The sequence below is a fragment of the Rhinatrema bivittatum genome, chromosome 2 (genome assembly GCF_901001135.1).
Source record: "Rhinatrema bivittatum chromosome 2, aRhiBiv1.1, whole genome shotgun sequence".
In the NCBI taxonomy this organism is placed as follows: domain Eukaryota; kingdom Metazoa; phylum Chordata; class Amphibia; order Gymnophiona; family Rhinatrematidae; genus Rhinatrema; species Rhinatrema bivittatum.
In genome coordinates this window covers 266,140,525-266,162,492 of record NC_042616.1, presented here as the reverse complement: position 1 = coordinate 266,162,492, position 21,968 = coordinate 266,140,525, and the positions used below count along the sequence as shown (strand labels likewise).

The 21,968-nt window shown below is 45.6% G+C and overlaps 1 protein-coding gene across 2 annotated transcripts in view; it reads right to left on the bottom strand.

Moving 5' to 3' along the window:
* SEPTIN7 (septin 7) overlaps window positions 1-10,354 on the bottom strand; it is a 407,754-nt gene extending 397,400 nt beyond the window's left edge. Inside the window, exons 1-2 of one of the 2 annotated variants that reach the window (XM_029589487.1) lie at window positions 10,207-10,354; window positions 7,777-7,778 (exon numbers count right to left, since the gene is read on the bottom strand). In XM_029589487.1, coding sequence (XP_029445347.1) covers window positions 7,777-7,778; window positions 10,207-10,210 — 6 coding nt within the window. In that variant the 5' untranslated portion in view covers window positions 10,211-10,354. The remainder of the gene's footprint in view (window positions 1-7,776; window positions 7,779-10,206) is intronic. The other variant, XM_029589486.1, reaches the window with a different exon arrangement.
* Window positions 10,355-21,968: the final 11,614 nt, after the last annotated feature.

Sequence of the window (21,968 nt, the reverse complement as noted above, 5' to 3'; positions counted from 1 at the left end):
TTTTTCCAAAAATAGATGTTATCATTTTTGTAGTCCGTTTCGTCCCTGCGAAACTTCTGTATTTTAAACTGCTTTAATTGATTTTTGAACTGTGCTATATCCTGTTCTAATTTAGTAGTGGATGCTTCCACTGTTTCCAAATCCACCATAGTAGATAGTTGTGTGCGTATATCATCAACCTCTTTTTTGTTTTCATTCACTGAGATAGCCAGACGCTCCACTATCAAGACCATCAGGTCTAGTGAGCATTTGTTCAAAATTGCTATCCACCGGGACACGAACTCTTCGTCATCCTGGAACATCAAGGGACCTTTTTGTACCCTAAGACCCCTTGGTATCCTATGTTGCTTAATATATTCTACGATCGTCGCCTGATGTAATTCTTCCAAAACATTGATCCGGTCAGAATTACATCAGGCGACGATCGTAGAATATATTAAGCAACATAGGATACCAAGGGGTCTTAGGGTACAAAAAGGTCCCTTGATGTTCCAGGATGACGAAGAGTTCGTGTCCCGGTGGATAGCAATTTTGAACAAATGCTCACTAGACCTGATGGTCTTGATAGTGGAGCGTCTGGCTATCTCAGTGAATGAAAACAAAAAAGAGGTTGATGATATACGCACACAACTATCTACTATGGTGGATTTGGAAACAGTGGAAGCATCCACTACTAAATTAGAACAGGATATAGCACAGTTCAAAAATCAATTAAAGCAGTTTAAAATACAGAAGTTTCGCAGGGACGAAACGGACTACAAAAATGATAACATCTATTTTTGGAAAAACAAAAGAGAAAATAAGACGACCTCACGTTACGTTTCAAGATTCATCTGACGACTCGAGTCACAGTGAAGAGGAGAGGAGAAAATTCGAATACGGTACAACCGGCTACATTTTTAGGAGCAAACAAAGAGCCCTATTATCCAAGACCGTACAGAGGACGCAGAGGGACGAAGCCTTCCAACTGGCAAGGACCAGCAACACTGTCACAATACCGCAACCAGCAGAATTTTTAAAGACAAGAGGTATACATCAGGATGTAGGAGTAATCAATATTTCGAAGGTAGAATTATCTGACAACACTTTAGAGGCGTTAGAAAAGGGATTATCGTATATCCCTTTCTGTAAATATAATTCTTTTAAAACCCGGATTGACTTACATCGCTTCTTTAGGAGATTGCAATTACAATTGTTTTTTAAAGATCAGGATAACCGCGATCATTCTATTATAACCCCTAGATCCACCTGGATGCCACCAGGTCCTATTGATTCTGCAATAGTGACATTTATGCAGCTAGTGTTAAGAGACGTGGGCCAGTCGGAGACACGGGGTTTGATGATGGGTTATTCCAGAGCATCAGACTGGTCATACAATCAATATCATGCTTTAAGACAACTTGCATCCGACTCACAGGTTATAGTTAAACCTGCAGACAAAGGTGGGGCTATTGTGATCCAAATAGAGGATTATGTAAGCGAGATACACAGGCAATTGGATCAAAGCGATTATTATCAAATTATCCCCACTGACCCAACAGAGGAATTACAACAGATTATTGAGAAGTTGGTGGAGGATGGTCTTCAAGAAGGGTACATTACCTCTAGAGAAGCTCGGGCGTTAAAAGTTCAACAACCAGTAGTTCCAGTACTGTATACCCTTCTGAAGGTACACAAAGATGTTAAACCTCCCCCTGGACGCCAGATAGTTTCGAGCAAAGGTTCAGTATTGGAACCCTTGTCAATGTTTTTGGATTTCTTTTTGAAGCCATATGTAAAGGAAGCCCTCTCATTCCTACAAGATACATCTCACATGTTGCGAATCCTTGATGCAGTGAGAGAACTGCCGGAAGAATATTGGTTGGTCACCCTAGACGTCACCGCATTATACACTAATATTCTGCAGCAGGAAGCTTTTATTTTACTGAAAAAGATTTTTCAGTCTCGACCCCGTCCACACTCGGTCCCCTCTGGTTTCCTTTTTGAATCTTCTCTAGCTAGTACTTTTTAGGAATTTCTTTAGATTTGATGACAAGCTTTACCTCCAAGTGAGAGGGGTGGCAATGGGAGCCACAGTTGCCCCCGACATTGCAAACTTATATATGGCAGATTTCGAAGCTCTAAAATTGTACAGCTCTCATTGGTTTCAATTCATAAGAGAATACAAGAGATATATCGATGACATTTTTTATCTGGGTGTCATCTGAGGACAATTTAAAGCTATTCCTGACATGGATAAACACGATTGATAAAAATTTGCAGTTTACAGCACATTTTGATAGACAGTCTATTGCATTCCTAGACATTTTGATACAACGTGATGGAGACCATATCAAAACAACTCTGTATAGAAAGAAAACAGACCGAAATAATTATTTGAGATACTCCAGTGACCACCCCCTGGGTTTAAAGAATGGTTTACCTATCTCCCAATTCCTGCGATTGAGGAGGATCTGTTCATCAATAGATGAGTTTCGGGCACAAGCGCCAGATTTAATGGCAAGATTCAGTCAGCGGGGTTACCCAAATTCAGTTGTGAAAAAAGCATATAAGAGGGCGTTATATGCTAATAGGACATTTATTACAGTACCAACAACGCTCGTTCTCACAAAAGACCACATGCACTCTCCAATATTGTAAACAAGCCAGCACAGTGATGAATATCATTAAGACCCACTGGCATATCTTGACTTTACATTCTATATTTCAAGCGGGCCCTAGGTTTGCATTCTTTAGGGGCCAAAATATTAGAGACATGGTGGTGAAGTCCACTTTTACATCCACAAGAGTGTCCCAACCAACAGGAGGCCACCAGGAGTGCGGCCATTGTGATATGTGTGCCCTGGCAGTTACAGGGTGCCAGTGGCAAGTACCAAACTCAGATAAGGTTCTAAGATTGAATGGACTTACTAATTGTGAATCAGAGAAAGTCATCTATGCTATATTATGTCCGTGTAATCTTTTGTATATCGGGCGTACAAAACGGAAGATCAGAACCAGGCTCATCGAGCACAGAAGCTGTATCAGGACTGGGAAGGTCACAGCCCCCTTTAGTACAGCACTATCACTTTACAACACAGGTTTATAGATCTGAAATGGCTCATTTTAGAACAGGTGCATTGTGGCCCACGTGGCGGTGATATCCAATTACGTTTGAATATGCGGGAACAGTTCTGGATTTACTGGCTCAACACAATGGATCCGGGAGATCTTAATGAAAAAATAAATTGGTACTCTTTCATTTAGAAGCTCCCGTGGATTACTGCCACCTAGGAGAAACAGGGTGTTGAATATTTGTATGTAAGGTTGAAAGGGTTTTTCAGGACACAGCGATGAGCTTTATCCTTCGAATGAGGTGAACCCAGCTATGATGAAATATCAGATATAAATGGATACGGTTATATTTGAACAAACATCAGGGAAGGAGATCTCTGATGGTGATCGGTAATCAGGAGGACTAAGGATTCCAAAATTCAGAAACAGAGATCTGTAAGGTCATGTGATTTAGGTTCGCAATGACGTTGAAGCGGACGTGATGGAAGACGGCGTTTCATCGGGGCAGCATCATTATGCTAAACACAAACAAGAGAGAAAGAAGCGGTTATTTGCAGTGGCAACAATAGGATATACGACTGTTTGGCGTATACATAATGAGAAGTGCCTCGGGGTTTGTGTATTCTGAATAACGAGGAACCGGACGTGAAGGGAGATTGCCTCTGATGACGTAGGTTCCGGTCCAGGCTATAATAGGAACACTCGGGTGGGTGTGCCAATTCAAAGATGGACGCGGCGCAAGGGGGCCACGGAAAATTGAAGTTGTGGTAATTGAGCCAAGAGGAGATATATGGAAGATGAAAAATCGCAGCACTGAAGTTGGGAAGCACATCTAAGAGACAGATACAGAAGGAAATTCCCCTGAAGCAGAACTTGCTGTTTGAAACACGCGTGTGTCGGGTGATCAGCCAAGACTGGAATAGATAAGTAGTGATTGTTCCTCTTGTATCCTTTGAGTTCAAGTTGTGAAAGCGATGTGGATTATTGAATATTTGGACTGACATGGGGAAATTTTAATACACAAAAAGAAAATCTTTAAAAATGTTATAATTAAAGTAAGGTGGCCTCGTACCTAACTAGGAGTCTGTGGTATTTTACAGACCCTGAGAGTGAAATAAACTATTAATCATGTTGACTTAGGGAATAGCCACTGCTTATTTCCGGCATCAGTAGCATGGGATCTATTTAATGTTTGGGTACTTGCAACCTGGATTGGCCACTGTTAGAAACAGGATGCTGGGCTTGATGGACCCGTAATCTCAGCCAGTACGGCAATTTATGTTCTTATGACCTGTCCCCCTTTTATTAAATGGAGTGGATGAGTTAATATTGGTGCTACAGCTGCTGGCTACACTGTAAATATATTCTACAAATAAAGGGGGGGGGAATTTGCAAGTTGGCTCAACAGAAAACCAATTTTTTTATACCAGATTCATCCAAAAAGCAATTTTTGTACCTGAATGATGTTATGGCTACCCTTTTAAGCAGCAGAATTTTTTTTTTTCAAAAGGGATTCCATACATTTTAAGGAAAAAGTATAATACTGTTGACCAGTTTCAAGTAATACATAAAAACATTTTACTACATAAGGAAAACAACCTCAGGACCACACAAAGAACTATATATATCACATGCTCTAAATATCTTTAATATGTTTTTAGTTAGGCCTGTGCTTACAGCAATAATTCTGGGGCCGGCAAGGTTCCAAAAGTCACAAAATGGTGTAGCAGACTTAGGACAGTACCCCATTACTTCCCAAACCTACCTCGGTGAAATCACAGCCAGTTGGTTTTTCAGAATATCCAGAATGAATATACAAGACGCAAAATTCACACTGACTCGCTAAATGCTGTTTCATGCAAATTTGTGGATACCTTGAAAATCCAACTGGCTTTGGGTTCACCAGGATAATTTTAGGATGCCCTATAATAGACAATATCATACAATTGTGTATCCCATTGAGAGAAGCAGATTTTTCACAGCACCAGTAATTTGCATGAGACTAGGAAAACTGACAGTTATCAACCCACCTGCCATCTTTATAGTTTTCATTGCAAGACAAACACTGCAACGCAAAGGCTGGACAGCCAACAGACTCCCACCCCAAGTCAGCCACTACAACTTGGGGTGAGAGACAAGAAAGGTGAGTGTCCAGGGATAAAAAAAAACCTGTCACTTATTGTCAATTATGTCTCGCAGATCACAGATTTGCATTTAAAAAAAAAAAAAAAAAGTTCAACTTGAGACTACTGCTGACCTTCTCCAGATCTAAATCACACAGTTTAAATGGAAAAAAATCCCAGCAAAAATCCAGCTATTTTCAAAGGCATGCAAAAAAAAATTATGAGCATACTAGTTATGAAAAAATGATTGCACATCAAGGTCACTAGTATAGTTGCAACAGTAACTAAAACTACATATGGGAAAATAGTTATCTATTAGTTTGATATCTTTATGAGTGTAATATTCACATTTCCTATAGTATAAAATTACAACTTTGTACAACTTTATTGCCCATGCACCTATTGGCTATTCTTTAATATTTCAGGATATTAACCGAAAACCAATATACCACCACAATTCAAACAAATGAATGGCTCCATTCAAGCCCATTCCCCACACTGCGGAGTGAAGTTCAATGGCATTACGTGTAAGTAGCAGATAAAGGCAATTTTCAAAAGCCCATTTATGCATGTAAAACCTTTTGAAAATTCAACCCTCTTTAATACACTTTCAAAAGTGTTACATGCCTAAAACTAGCAATTTTTAAAAGCTCTTTTACATATGTAAAACCCAGTTTTACATGCATAAATCCTTTTGAAGATTAACTTCCTGTATCTGGAATTTAAGAAATTTGGGTTCTGCCACATAGTAATTGTTGTAAGTATCTGACATGACTGAACCTCAAATATTTACTCCAGTACAAGACAGATGTATCTAGAAGCATTTTAGTCTAGGGAAGAGATATTGTCAACTTATTTTTTTTACTCTTATGGGTGAAAAAAACCCACAAACCTAGCTGAAACAAATCATGCCATGTTAGTTTATCACAGGTCACAAGAGGAAATGTGACAAAACCTGTCTTGAAAATATGATTATCTGCATTTTGGACAAAAAAAAGTCATATTAACATCATTTCATCTATAGCATATACCTCAATAGTGGTCCAACAGTATGTACTCTCTCATGTCATGGCCAATGAGCAGCAGCAGTGCAAACCCTGCAGCTATATGAACGGGTATCACAGACATTTAAGGACATTTTTTTTTTCACTCTCCTGGCACAACTGAAACATTAGTGCAGAAGCAGCCAATCTTTCACACACTAAGGCTGGGTAAACAAATAAGTATGGGAGTAACTTGCTTACTGCAGCAGTTACTACCCCTAACCAATTAGGCTTGAAACTTCACTTTGATGCAGCTCCAGCACTGCTCTCTACATCAATGGCAGTGGTGGAAGGAATGGAAGGAAATTAGAACCAAAAAGTTACCAATAAGGGCCCTGATCTCAGCGGTCAGAGTAGCAGATAAGTATGAGAAAAATAACTGTGAAAACTTGCTGGGCAGACTGGATGGGCCGTTTGGTCTTCTTCTGATGTATTTCTATGTTTCTAAGAGCCAAGGAATCAGAATGATTTTACTGCATCAAAGAGCAAAACATTTTCAAGCATTGTGAGTGTGTGTGAGGGGGGGGGGGGGTTCACGCTACTCTTCCACTAGTCTCTCTCAATTCCCCCCTTTCCTCCAGCCTCTCTCTCAGCAGCATCAGCATAACATCCTCCAACTTCAAGAACAATGATGGTGGGCTCGGCAGCCCAAAAGCATTGCCTCCAACCGCACTCCCGTGCTACTTTGCCCCCCCCCCCCTCTAACTTCACAGTCTTCCCAGCACCAGTATCCCATCTCACCCTCTCTCTTCTCCCTGCCCCATCTCTCTCTCCTCTCCAGACCCTATACAGAATCCCAGTATTTCTGTCCCCAACCTCCCATTCTCTTTTCCTCTCCCACCCCTCTGCTCCACATCTGGCCCTCTCATATATACTCTGCCATCACTCCTTCTGGCTCTACTCTCCCTCAAATCACACCCAATTGTCATGCTCAAACTCTTCCCCACTTCAACCACCATCTCACCTCTGTCTCATTCCCTCCCCTTTCATTCACTTTTGGTCTAGTACCCTCCCCTTTTACCCTTCACCTCTAGCTGCTATCTCTGAACGTAAGATTGGCTGTCACCCATCCTTGCTCCCCTTTCACCCTCTCTGCTCTTTTACATATTGTCATCACCTTTGCCCCAACAGCAAAGACACCATTTCTGGCTCTTTAACTCCTCTGTACCCCCCATCCCCACCTTTGCCTCTCTTTCACACAAACTCCCTCTGGCTTTCTCCCAGTTCTTTTGAACTGTTTCTACCCCCATCCCTCACTAAATCAAGTTCCCTCTATTCTCCCCACACTACTTCACACACAATCCACTCCCGCATGCATGGCTCTAATTCAACTTTATCCTAGCTCTATCTCCCTATTCCCCCAACCCGAGCCCCAGTCTCCTTCAAACCTGTTGCATAGCAGGTGGCAGCGTAGACATTAGAAATAAGATGCCAGACAGTCAAATTTGTATTATTGACTTCAGGGAATTGGGGAGTAAGATGAAAATTACCCCCTCCCCTCAACTCCCACAGCATTTAGAGCTCAGGGCTTCCCAAATCTGTCCCAGGGACCCCACAGCTAGTAAGGTTTTCAAGATATCCACAATGAATATACATGAGATATTTGCATGACAGAGACTATATGCAGATCTTTCTCTGCATATTCATTATGGATATCCAGAAAACCCAACTGACTGTAGGGTCCCCGGGACAGATTTGGGAAGCCCTGATTTAGCTTCATCTTATGCTGTCCCCAGCATTCAACCCCATCCTCACCTCCTCCCAACATTCATCCCCAATTCTCCCAATATTCACTCCTTTCATATCACTGTTCACAGAAGCCTTCATTCTCTTGTCATTGCTCTTCCTTCAAGCATTTGCACCTTTCACCTCTCCAAAATTCACTTCTCACACCCCTGCCCTAGCCCCACCCCAAGTATTCACCCCTTTTTCTCACCATAAATCACTGTGGCCTGACAGGAACTCTGGGTAACTCCATCCTCTCCTCTGCTGTAAGCAGAATCCCAAGTCCTGGGAGCACAGTGATCTGCTAAGCCTGAGGCAGTGCTCACTACAGTTTCTCACCTCTAGATAGCAGAACAAAGAAACCACCTGTGCTCCAAGCACCAGGTGGAGTGGGAGATGGGCAGCACCAGGCAGTTGATTGGCTCTTCCTTGCTGTCCTCCTGTACTACTACTTGTAGACAGGAGGTGGAGGCTCTACAGCCTTCTCCAGACAGACATTCTCGTTTCTGGTGTGATCAGCAGCATTATGAGGACAGTAGGAGAGGTGTTGGAGCAAGCAGCAGAATGACTTCTGTCATTCTGCTGCTTGCTTGCAGCCCCCGACCTGTCTTGTCTTCTGCAGTGGTACTCAGTTGCCATGGGGAAAGGAGGGCAAAAACCACATTTTGCACATGAAAGAGCCACAGGTTGGCCACCCCTTAAGGTGGAAAGGACAACAGGGGGTATCCATTATACCCTTGCAGTTTTTCTCCTGTTGGCCTGTCCACCAACTCCAAGCTTTGATTGTTCAACATCGCCATTAAAAATATCAGTTTCACACATTTAATGCACTCAGTCCCACCCTAAAAAAGAGTCAATGAGCTTTTAATATGCCCACTACATTTAACCAAATGTTCCTTCTAATTATTGAAAGACTACTTGTGCAAAAATGCTATTTTATGCAACTTTTTATAAACAGAGGTGAAATTTGTAGGCTATGAACCAGTATAATGCAAATAATATCGGGATTCCTTGTGCACAAGTTCAAGACCTGTGTGCGCACACACAGATGCACACATCTTACAGGGCAGTGTGCCCTTAACCTAATCTTAGTGAGTTTATAGTCATGTATTTAATAGCTATATCTCTAGTAGGGTCGAGTGGCAAGGTATTAAAACTATCCCAGCATTATACTGGTTCACAAATCTCTGCTAAGACCAAGAAGGGACTACCCTTAGTTAGTTACTCAATTTTTACATTAGACATCGTCATACTAAGGACAGCAATTACACCTGGTCTTGTTCATACTCGTCAAGACACTGTTCAGGCCCTTGCATATCTCCAGGATATTTAGATCTACAAAAGGAGAACGAAATTAAGGTCACTGCTTATTTCACTATACATAATATGCAAAATGATAAATATGTTTGTGGATTCCAAGACTGTAACGTAGAATTAAAAGAAACAAAAAAAAAGTTTGCCATAATGCTTTAAATAAGCCTTACATTCAGTTATTGTTTTGTATTCTACAAACATGAATAGCAAAAAACTAGTATTTCTATAATCCTTACTAGAAAAAAAAAGTTACAGAACTGGCAACTATTTAACATCAAAACATTTCAAATGAGCAGGGTAGACAGCAAGTTATTCTGCAGCTTGATTTCCCTCCCCCACCACCGATTCCATAAATTCAAAAATAAGTACGATGGGTGGGTGGTAAGAGGCTCTGACGAAAACTACACGCCGAAGACTTCATAATTAAGTGAAAGGAAAGGGAGTTTACTATAAGAAATACACTAACGATCACTTAAAGATTAAAATAAACTGTAGGGCTCACTCGAGTGCATTCCTGGCACTAACCACACACACGAGAGAGAGAGAGAGAAAAAAAAAAGTGTCCTGCTCCGCACGCCCGGAGATAAATAAAATAAATAAATAACCATCTGCACGAACCCCGGCCGGGACCTTCTCGACGGTTCCTGCAAACCGCAGCAAGGATGAGAAACGAAGGGACGCCGTCAGCTGTGTACGGAGAGATCACTAGCACCACGACTCTATTCAGCCGGGCGGGGAGCACAAGCAACGCGGAAACGTCTCGACACCTCCTGAGCCTCGCAGCCCCCGCTGGTAACAAGAAGCGAGCGAGAGAAGCCGGACCCCGCCGCTCTCGCACAAACTGTCACCAACCAGGAGCGGCGCAAAGTTTCAAACGCTGCCCGCCCGCAAAAACACAGGGACACACACCGGCGCTACCACCTCTCCCTCCGGGTGGAGACACTCACCCATGATGCCGCGCTCAGCCGCCCGCTAGCACCGCTGCTGCTGCTGCTGCTACTTCTGCTGCAGTCGCCGCCGCTGTTTCGCTCCTAAGCTCTGACCGGGAACCCACATCCGCTGCCGGCGCCGCCCCACCCCCCCCAACTCCTGCAGCCACCGCCGCCCCACCCCCGTCTCGCGCATGCGCAGCGGGAAAGGAAAAGGGGGATTCTGAATAGCCGCTACACTCGTTCGGTGGAGACGTCACCTCAACGGAATTCGCGCCTGCGCGTTTATTTTATTTTATTATTATTTATTTTATTTATTTTTTTTACTTGGAGTCAAACTTTTACGCCGTGCGGCACTCAATGGCATTTCTTTCCAGAGCTAGTAGGAGGTGTTGTCTCGAGAATTAGGACCCCACCCCCCCCCTCGGACCAGGAAATGTTTCGCGATATTTCGTACGGTTTCGGAACTGGCTGGGGGCGGGAGTGTATGTATGTACGTAATACATCTGGATAAAATATGAACCCCACCTTTCATCATCTTGCGTGCCTTGGAATGCGTTTAAAATTTTTCAGCGGCATAATGCTAACGTCCAGTTTTAAAACATTTTCTTCTCTGTTTTACTTCCCTACCTAAAACTTTTACTCCCACCCATTAACAAAAAAGAAAAATGACCTCATTACTTTGCCTCCCCCTGGTTTGCTAAAGATGCGATTCTGATGGGAGGAAACTTATTTATAGACAAAATTAGAACTCCGATCGCAAATCATAAACTTGGTCTAAAGTGACAGCTCTGCAAGTTATCCTGCGGTGAATTCCCAAGAATCTGCTTCCAAACATGTGGCAGAAGAACACGCCCGCGAGCCCCCGGTGGCATGTTGCAGAAATTGCAGAATGAGCCGCCTAAGTTATTGAATAACTTCTGAACCGAATTAATAAGGAGATGGAGCAATTCTAGTTATGGAAATCCACACCGTCCAACCTGTGGTTGAATTTTGGGTCTGCAGAACCAAAATTCACATTATTTGATGCAGTGCATTTTTGAACATTGTTTCTGCATTTTTGATCAATCAGTTAACCTTTTGAAAGGACGTGAAGTTGATCTCACTGTTACTAGCTTCTCCTCCCCTTAAGATTTCTCACCATCTCTTTCCCTGCCTGGGTCCTCTTCATCTTCTATCTCTTAGAGTCCCCTCTCTCCCTGTGGTATTGTTGCGACCGTCGCTGCCCGACGGCTTCACTCCACCTACCTTTCCTTTCTTGCGACTCCTCCTGTTCCCCATGGATGCTTGGCTGCTGCAGTGTCCATCTGCCGTCCTCTCCGGCGTTCCCGGGCCGGCTTGGGCGCTGCCTCCCGCCTTGCTCTTCAGGTAGCTTAGGACACGCGCACCGCGCGGCCCTCATTCTTATTTCCTCATTGGCGTGTTCCTCTGGGGCGTCCCCCTGTGATGTCGTCACACTGCCCGGATATTTAAGCCTACTGTTTATTGCTAGCCGTTGAGTTAGCAAGGGTGATCTTACGGATAGGATTCGCTCGCCGTACCCAGCTACTCTGCCTGCCAACTCCTATTAGACTCTTTCTGCTAACGGGGTACACGCTCCTCGGGGGCCTCATTGTTTCTTTCAGGTCGCTATCAGGTAACCGGTACTCGCTCCTTGAGGGTCCATGTTCTGTGACTCGCTGCCTGCATCTATCTCCTCTTCTACTTGGAAGAAATCGCTACAGACACCATCAGTGAGTACTATCATCATCTACTCCTCAGAGCTGTCTCCCTGGAACCAGGTACTCGCTCCAGCCCCCGTTCCAGCCCCAGTTCCATCTCCTACGTGGAACCGCTGTGCGAGTACTTTGCCAACAAGTCTCTCTACCTCCAAGGATCTGGTACTCGCTCCTCGAGGGCCAGCTCTCCCTATCTCGGGGCTTCTCCATGTTTGGGACTCTGTGAATGTTCTATTGTACTCACTTTCTCAGTTCTCTCCACTACAGCACTGCTACCGGAGAAACCGCTGTTCCCCGGGCTACAACATCTACTCACTACTGTCACCTCTGGTGGCCTGTCAAACTGTCAAACTGTCTAAATAAAGAACTATCTATGTTTGTGTGTCCAGAGCTGAGCCTGACCTGTGGCTCCTCACGGGACTTCCCCCCATGGGCGTAGTCAGCTGCCACAGTGTCCAAGGGTCCACCCAAACCTCATTATCAGGCCGATACAGTAAGGACGCGTAAGAAAGAGTGCGGCAGTGCCGGGAGCACCCTCGTTTGCCGTGCGCACAATTTGGTTCACATACCGCTCGATACAGTATTCAAATGAGACGCAAATGCAAGCGCATCCATGAAGCGGTACATGTCATTTCAAATGTCATTTGAAATGTCATTCCACCAGGAAAGTGGATGGTTCTCCTACAGACCCGCTGCCTTGAGCGCCCGGCTGGACGTCCAAGCCAGACGTCCGAGGTCACAGCTTGGACGTCCAGCTTGGGCACTCAAGGCAGGGGGAAGGCCCATGAACATCTGTCGGCATTGAAGCAAGTACCACACATTAGTTACTCACCAAAATACTCTTTCTTCATGTGCAGCACTAGCTCCTTCTCCAGTTCAAGGGACTGACCACACAGGCTGGAGCGTGGACTGGCCTGTGGCGGGCCAACGCCGTCAGCCTCAGGGTCGCCCGGGCCCCCATAGCACGAGTCCGAGTAGCTGGAGTGAAGGCCAATGTGCCACTGGTCGAAGCCCATGCCGATGCCGCTGTACCAGTTGCTGCTGGGCTTGCTACTGCTGTCGTAGCCGGTCAGGGCGCGGCATGCATTCATGCATCTTCCTGCTGCCTTGAGCGCCCGCCTGGACAACCCTAAAACCCACCCCGACCCTTTAAAACAAATCCCCCACCCTCCCGAACCGCCCCAAAATGTTTTAAATTACCTGGGGTCCAGTGGGGGGGTCCCAGCGCGATCTCCCGCTCTCGGGCCACGGCTGCGTTAATAGAAATGGCGCCGGTGGCCCTTTGCCCTTACCATATGACAGGGCAAAGGTAGCGCCGGCGCCATTTTGGTTCCTGTCACCCGACGTCACGAGTGCAGGAGATCACTCCCGGACCCCCGCTGGACCACCAGGGACTTTTGGCCAGCTTGGGGGGGCCTCCTGATCCCCACAAGACTTGCCAAAAGTCCAGCAGGGGTCCGGGAGCGACCTCCTGCACTCGGGCCGTATTGCCAATATTCAAAATGGCGCCGGCGCTACTTGCCCAAATAGATCCAAAATATCCTCTTTGAGAAATAATTACAAAAAAGCCAGGATCAAAACTCTCCCTGAATCTGCCCCTCCTGGACCTTTTTGCCTCTGCTGTGTAGAAAGAATCCATCTTTATCTTTTAGAAAATGATTATTGGCCGTGGTGGGATGAACTCCACAACAGCCCAAGGGCCTTCTGCTATCTTCGGGCTGGACAGCCCACCAATCTTCCTGCTTGGAAGGGAGAGGTGAAGAAGAGGAAGCTGTGCACGGGCGGGTATGCACGCCTGCACACAGCTTCTGCTCTCTCCCCACTCAAGCCGAAAGATGCCCTATGGCAGCAGGCAAGGCCGCTGGCCGCCGGTGGAGCCTAACCAGCCAGCGGTCGAAGAAGGAGAGAGCCCGCGGCCTCTCCTGCTGCCGCTGGCCCACCGCCTCCCCGGGTGTGCCACTCTGTGCAAATGCATGGGATGCGCACCCGGTCGCGCCGGGCCTGCTCTTCCTGCAGAACCTCTCCTGCAGCTCTGGCTGTCCCCTCAACTTAACTTGGAATTCAGAAAAAACTCGGGATATAGTGCAGACAGTTTTCAAAGGGGTCCCATGTCCTGGCTGCGTACCCAGGTGTCTTACCAGAAAAAAAAAATTCAGCCAAGCATTAACACATACCTCCTTTGAATAGGCTCCACTGTCCCCCTCCCAGATATGCTTACTGAAACTTGGGAATAACAGACGCCAAAACTCCTCTGTGTTCTCTTGTGGCCTGGTTTGGCCCACTGTTGGAAACAGGATGCTGAACCTGATGGATCCTTGGTCTGACCCAGTATGGCAATTTCTTTTCTTATGTTCTTATGAAGTTGGTTAACCCTGAACTAATAACCTACAGAAGAAACCCATATCACATATATATTGCAAGGTTACATTTAGGTTCCTGAAAGAGGAGAGTGGATGTTAATGATTTTGGAGAGAATGGAGCTTGACAGAGGGTGTGCGAATAGGAAAGCGGATGAGTATGACAAGCGGGCAAATGGTGACAGAGTAGATAGGAGGAGTCTAGTTGCATGAATCAATGGAGTGTAGCCAGGGAGCAGGGATGGGGCAGGAAGAGAGTGGCATGTGGGAGCTAGAGCGGGCAATTAGGGGAGGAAAGGAAAGAAAGCAGGTCAAGGGGTCAGAGCAGGAGAAGAGTACTTGATAAACTCCCTTATCCAATTTATCATGGCCTTCGGTACCTGGATGAAATACTTGAAAATGATAACTGGTCCATACCTACCACTACAGTCACTGTATTCTGGAAAAAGCCAATAGCAAGAAAATGCAAGGAACCGAGAAGCTTGATCAAGCATGGATCAGCATGTCCATCTTAGATTTCTTCATAGGGAGAGAAAGAATTGCCCTGGAGCTTAGTCTATATATCCACACCACAAAATATCCACTGCCTGCATGGTCTTCTGTGAATGGATTGAGTCAGGACAGCCTGTTCCTCTCGGACCCTCCTCTCTTTCGCAGCAATAAAATGCCTTCTCTCTCTCTCTCTTTCCTCTCTCTTCTTTGCTTTAAAGCTTCTGCCTACTCTAATTCTTCAACCCACCCGCAAAATGTACCAAAGCATCAAAAACAAAATGTTCATAATCCATGTTTGCCATAGAAAAACTCAGAGAAGCTCCTACACCCAACACCACAATGGCCACTAAAAACAAATTAACTTTTACTCCTGCCCGACCCAGGCATTACATTTCCCACATTAAAAAAAAAAACCACACACACTAAAATGTCTTCCTGTTAACGAGGCTCTCTGCATTGCCCTGTAGTACCTAATAGCTTTGGGCTATTAGGTACTAATAGCCCAAAGCTATTTGCATGCCTCCATGCAAGGTATACCACGGGTTTCTTAGTGTGGGGTTTTTTTTAATGCTAAAAACCATATTATATTCATGAGTAAGGTTAGCACCAAGAAACTTGTGCTAAAACCAGAGTAAAAACCCACCGTAGGCTCAGTGCGGCTTACTACATCAGCCCATAGACAGCAAAAAAAAAAAAAAAAAAATTATCAAAGGGGAAAAAACACATCAATACAATGCTAAATGAAATCATATACACAAGACTTGGCTCTGTCTGAGTTCTAGCCATACCTGAGAACTTTTGAGTTATGCTCACCCTGAGATTAGCATGGGGGGGGGGGGGGGGGGGGGGGGGGGTTGCAGTTAGAGTTGCCATCTGGCTCCAGATTTTCAGGACAGGCTGATCCAGTCCTGGTTTTATCCCACTGCATGCAGGGATTTGTAGTTCTGACTTCCCTATTACATTTCCTTAGAAGAGCAAGATACAAGTCCCTGCATGCAATGGGGTAAAACCAGGACTGGATCAACCTGTCCTGAAAATCTGGAGCCATTTGGCACCCCTATTTGCAATAATGACTTTTTGGCTTCCTCCTTCCTGCCCTCCCCCAAAAGGAACTTCTTTCTTTATATCTAATATTCTCTATCAGATAAAATAATTTCCAACCTTTGGTGTTTCCAGCTTCATTTTTTTGGTTCTGCATCCCTCTTCTCATTATCTGCCCTTGTCTCTCTATTCTTTTTTTTATTGGTTTTCTTTTTCTCTCTGATGTCTTCCCTCCTTTTCTGTTTCAGTTCTATCTCTTCCTTCTTTGTCTCTTTCTGTCAGCAGCTATTTTAATACTTTCTCTTCCTTTTTCTATCCTTTTCTCCTGTTTTTTTCCTTTTTCTTCTTCCTATTCTTCCTATGTTCTCTCTTTTCACATATCATGGGTTGCTGGTCTGGACTCAGGGTACACCACCCCAGGAGTAGTACAGGACTGCAAAGCAAGACATGGACCGATCTTCCACCTAACCAGCACCCTCACCCCGCAGGTTAAGTCCTTGGGTCTGGGGGCTGGCAGGTATTGGCTGCGGCGCAATACATCATGGTGAGTGAGGTAAGGCTTGGACAGGCTGGACGAGGCAAGGCAGGCACTGTAGACAGAGACTGGCTAGAGCTGGGTTGGACTGGATTTTGGAGCTGGACACAGAGCAAGGACTGGAGCTGAGTATAGACAGAGACAAAGCAAGATACTGAGCACGGACTGGGAGAGACACAGGCAAGGCAAGGCAAGCTACTGGACAGGAACTGGAACTAGATACAGACTAGGGCAAAACAAGGTATTGACAAGACAGGGAGTGATTACCAGGAACAGGACCTGGCTGAGCACAGCAAGACCAAACAGAGACAGGACTGGACAAGACAGACTAGGACAGGACCAGACAAGGAATAGGCAAGACAACACAGAACAAAGTACATAGAAGCCCAAAGGCCAGCAAGGCTGGAGATCTGTAGGCCACTAAGCTAAAGGTCCAAAGGTTTCTAGGTATAGAGGGGCCTAGAGAGGCCACAAAGCAAGGAACAAGAAGATTCAGAGGCTACAAGGCAAGGTAGAAGCCTGGAGTGGCCAGGTCAGAGAGCCAAGGGAGACTCCTTGAAGAGGCATCTTGGGTTTGGCAAGGCAAGGTTAAATGGGTCTGGAGCTTGGGAAGAGGAGCTAGGCAAGGCTGTAGGTTAAGCTTGTTGAGGACCCCTGGTGGAGCGGAAGCTGTTCAACAGGCTGGATCAGGTGGCCAGTGAGGACATGGCTCATGTAACTAGGAATAGAGCTCACTGGAAGCCTCTGTTGGTGGGGAGGTGTCATAGCAGGCAGAATCAGGGCACAGTGAGGCTGCACAGCAGATGTAACCATGACATACCATTTACCTTCTCTTTCTTCTGCACTCTCTTCTCCATTCCTCTTACCCTTCCTCCTATAATATCGACTGTTTACTAAATCATTTGTTTACTCTTTCAAAAAAGTGCAAAGACTAGGGGACATGCAATGAAGTTACTAATTAGTATATTTAAAACAAATAGGAGAAAATATTTTTTTCACTCAACACATAATTAAGCTCTGGAATTCATTGCCAGAGGACGTGGTGAAAGATGTTAGTGTAGCTAGGTTTAGAAAAGGTTTGGGCAAATTCCCAGAGGAAAAGTCCTTAAAAAAATCATTAAGGTAGACTTGGGAAAATCCACTATTTATCCCTGGGAAAAGCAGCATGGACTCTATTCACCGTTTGGAATCCTGCCAAGTACTTATGACCTGGACTGGGCACCATTGAAACAGGATACTGGGCTTGATGGACCTTTTGTCTGACCCAGTATGGCAAACCTTATGTTCTTTTATTCTTATCTTCCTGGATTCCTCCCCCAATCAAGGGTCTTCTCCTCCATCTCCTGCATTCTTGGTCCTGTTTTCCCCCTTTATCTTCCTCCTCCCCTCCTCCTATTTCTCATCTCTCCCTTTGTTGTCTTATCCTTGCTATCCCCTACCTTGCTCTCCCCACCCTCTTCTTATTCTTTAGCACCCAACTCTTGGTCTCCCCTCTCACACACACTCTTGCCTCCCTCCTCTTTCTCAATCCTCTCACTATTTCCACACTGTCAGTCACTTTCTTTTCTCCTATACCCCACTGGCCAGTGCAGTCACTGTGAGGACTGAATCAGCAGGAGGGACCCCATTGGCCAGTGCAGTCACTGTGAGGACTGAATCAGCAGGAGGGACCCCATCCCAGGGAAAGCATTTCCTGAGTACAGCTTTTGTGTCCTCTTCCTCTCACTGCTGATTGGCTCATTATTCTATAGAGCCAATCAGAGGTGAGAGGCAGTCAAGTAGCTGCAGGCTGAGAGACTTCACCCTGCTTACTCCTGCTTGCCTCCCCTGCATCCTAATGCCTGCCCCTTCTTCATCTTATGATAGAGAAAAAGAGGATGTTTAAGACCTGGAAATCCTGGATGCTCTCCCAGAGATCCAGAGTTGGGTCTCTAAAATCTGGGTCAAATCTGGAGAGTTCCCAGAAATGATCCTCTACATGCATAATCATGTAATTACCTCACTGATTAGGGCCAGGCTCTCCCTCAGTCTCACCTAATTTCCTCTACCTGGTCTTCCTTTTGTAGTAAACTCCTCTGAGTCAGAAATGAGCCCATTAGTGCCTGGCAACCATGGTCCCAAGGACCAGATCCTCCAGTTGGGAATATACACTTTTTCACAGGGACCATAATCAAGGTTAGAATGATGGTTCTATATGTTTAATAATTGTCCAATGGTACATTTATCTGTTATGGACTGTTCATCCTGTATATTGTACATGTATAGTATCTACAATGCACATTTACATTTTTCCAAAATTCCATAGCGAATGAGGTGGAACTTATTTCCACATATGTCCTTGGAGGGATTTGTTCTAGTTTCTCGCTTAATGTTTGCTTTTCAAATGCTGGTATGCCACTTCTTCATTGCAATATATTTGATTCTTGTCAATTTCCAGTTAACTTAAATACTAGTGACCCTAGTCTTGACTTTTTTTGTAGACTTCCTTTATCTATGTAAACATTTCCTGGTCTGCTTTCCCATCCTACCCTAGAGGCTCATAATAGTTTCCTAATATCAATTTTTATTATTTATTCCTCTCAAGTCTAGTCTGTTACTGAAGTGGTAGACTGAATATACCATTTCCTTGTCCAGGCCTAATCTGTTTCCGGAACCATACAGTCACACTTCCTCCTCTTCTGTTGAATCTGCCCTTTTTATGAACTCCATATCCTGGTATATAACTTCCCAATCAGTTCACTGATTTAGCAAAGCCTCATGCTCCCCAAATATAGTACAGAAAGGCATATTTATTTGAATATCACATCACATTATATATGCTCAGCTATTGAGCCATGAATAGTCACGGAAAACACATAGCACTGTATTTTTTACTACTATCTATAATTTTATCACCCTTTTTCCCAGTTTAATGTATCTTGAACGTCAAGAACCAGACCTCATCCTATACAGGCAAATGCTTCCCCTGACTGCTTTGCTTTAATGGAACAAAAGCCAATGCATTGATATATCAGTTTTGGAGGTTATTATGATGTTTTAAAATATATTTTGAAAACAGTACTGCATTATAATATCACTAATCAGAGTCACCATCTCAGGCTCATTTCTGTAATGGATATCTGGCCCTTCATGAATGGGTTAATTTCTTGAGTTAAAGTATTCACTAATTTTTCTGCTGCAAAAATATATTCATGTTTCTTTTTAAATTGTGATGTATTTAATGATTTATTTTTGTTGTGTCAGGAACTTTTGATTTCTCTTTCTAAAAGGAATGTACTAACTAGCTGGGAAGGTTAAGAGCTATTTAGTAATGTTAAGTTTTGCAGCTCATGGCACTCACCTCTGATGCTGGTCAGTTTCAACGTAGCTGAAAGCCACTGGAGCACCCTCTCACGCTGCCTTGTTTCTCCTGTCAGCCCCAATGTGGCTTTGTTTCAACATGGCAGGAAGGCCTTTGAACCCAGCATCCCATGCCACCGTGACCCGGCCTTCCCATAGGTGTTTGCGCAGTGGCAGGAACCCTTGAGAAACGCCTTCAGATGACGTCAGCCTCTTTTAAGCCAAGGCCCTGCAGCAGTCAGCAATGAGTCTCCTGCTTTGCAGTGTTATGAGTGCCGTCCGTGGCAGACCCGCAGCACGGCCCTCTCACCTTTCCACAAGGACTCCAGCCTCTGGTTCCTCCTCGCTAGCGGTGGTGGGCCGCCAGCTCCGACCTCGGGCCTCCCCCGGTGCCTCCGGCTCTGCCACAGTCCCCAGCATTCCTGGTCCTGTTGCTACTGCTCGTCGGGCCTCTCTGCGTGGCCCGCAGAGAGACGCCACTACCCGCACCGTGCCTTCCATAGGCGCGCGCACGCGCATCGCTGATCCTTATGTAGGGACCGCAGCGGGAACCTGGCTGCGGCCCCAGATGATGACGTCAACCTCTTCATAGTATTTAAACTCAGGCCTCACTCCATACATTGCCTTTGCAACAGGTTTCCTCGCTGGTCGAGTACTCGTTGCTACTAAGAGATTCGTCACTACGTTCCTGATCCTCATTGTTCCTGTTTCCTTATTCCTGCCCTGCCTATGCTTCGGATTGATTACACGGACTTTGACTTCGTTTCGCCTGACTACGCTACAGCCTATCTCCAGACCCTGAACTTTGCTTTGTCTGACTACGCTATTGACTTCTCCGTGATCAGGCCTCAGCTTCGATTGACTACGCTATTGACTATCTCCGTGATCAGACCTCAGCATTGCTTGCCACAGCCCCTGGATTGCCGCCAGCCCTGACTCAAGCCTACCATTGGACGCCTCTTCTGCCTACTCCCTGGACATGGACTTACCAGGCTTCGGCCTACCTTTGCTCGAGCGAACTCAGTCTGCCTTCGTTTCATTGACGCCCAAGTTTCCAGAACCTTACCCAGTCCAGAGTAGGACTGCACCATCACTCGCCTCCTGTCTCTGGGCTGAACCAACTTCTCTTGCTATTCTATATTGAGACCCACCTAAGTCCTGCCGGCCCCAGCACCCAAAGGCTCAACCCGCAGGGAACGAGGGCTGGAATAGGTGAAGCTCCAGCGGCCTCTATCTATCAGATTACTCCACCTGCCGACGGTGGGGAACCGTAGGTCCTTACCTATGGGTTGCGTCACCCCCACCTTGGCCCAAGGGTCCACCTCTGACGCAACATGCAGTGCGTGTTGCTAGCGTTCCTGAATTCCTACGTTTTCAGCTTGCTTTCTCCTTGTTACGATCCTGCTTGTGGAGCCCATCCCGCAAGCAGGCCCTTCACTTACTACCTGACTCTACCAATTTATTTATTTTATTTATTTTTAATTTTTATATACCGGAATTCCTGTATGCAATACAAATCAATCCGGTTTACATGTAACAAAAAGGTTGCCCTGGTCTGGGAGGTTAGACCGGGGTTTTTTACATAGAACATTGTCTGACGCCGAAGGAATGCATTGTGGCGGCCTATGCTGTCCTGGCTCGCCGATGCCGCCCTGTGCAGCAGGAGGGGCCGCTGCCGTTCTTCATTGCAGCAGGAGCTGCCACCGGGATCCCCTCTTCGAGGCCTGCAAGCTGCCACTCACTTTCGTCTCTATGCGGCAGGAGTGCCGCCTTCAGGTCTGCCTTCCTTCGCAGCCTAAGTGCCGCCATCGGTGCATGCTCCTTCATCTTCGTGGCGGGAACGCCGCTGTCCTCGGTGCTACTTCACTTCCTGGGCACTTCCTAGGTGCCAGCACGCGCCTCCTCAGTTTATTTAAAGGGCCAGCAGCGGGAAAAGCCCGCAGTTCCACCTGATGTTAGCCCCAGTCCATTTCCTGTTTCAGCCCTATAAAAGGGGTCAGTTCCTGTTCCTGGGGGCCTTCAGATCAGATCCCATGGTCGTCCATGTTCTTCTTCACCAGTCAAGGTCTTCCGTGGTCTTCATTTGTCTAAGATGACTCTTCGTTCCATGTCTTCGATGTTCATGGTCTTGTTCCTCATCGGAGCTCCTTTGTTGCCTTGTCCTGGTTTCAGATTTCCTGTTGTTCCATTCCTGAAGTCCTGATGTTCCAAATCTTCCAAGTTCCGAGTCTTCCAGCTCTTCGAGTCCTCCAGGTGACCACCCCGAGGGTAAATCCATATTGATCCGGTTCCTGTTTC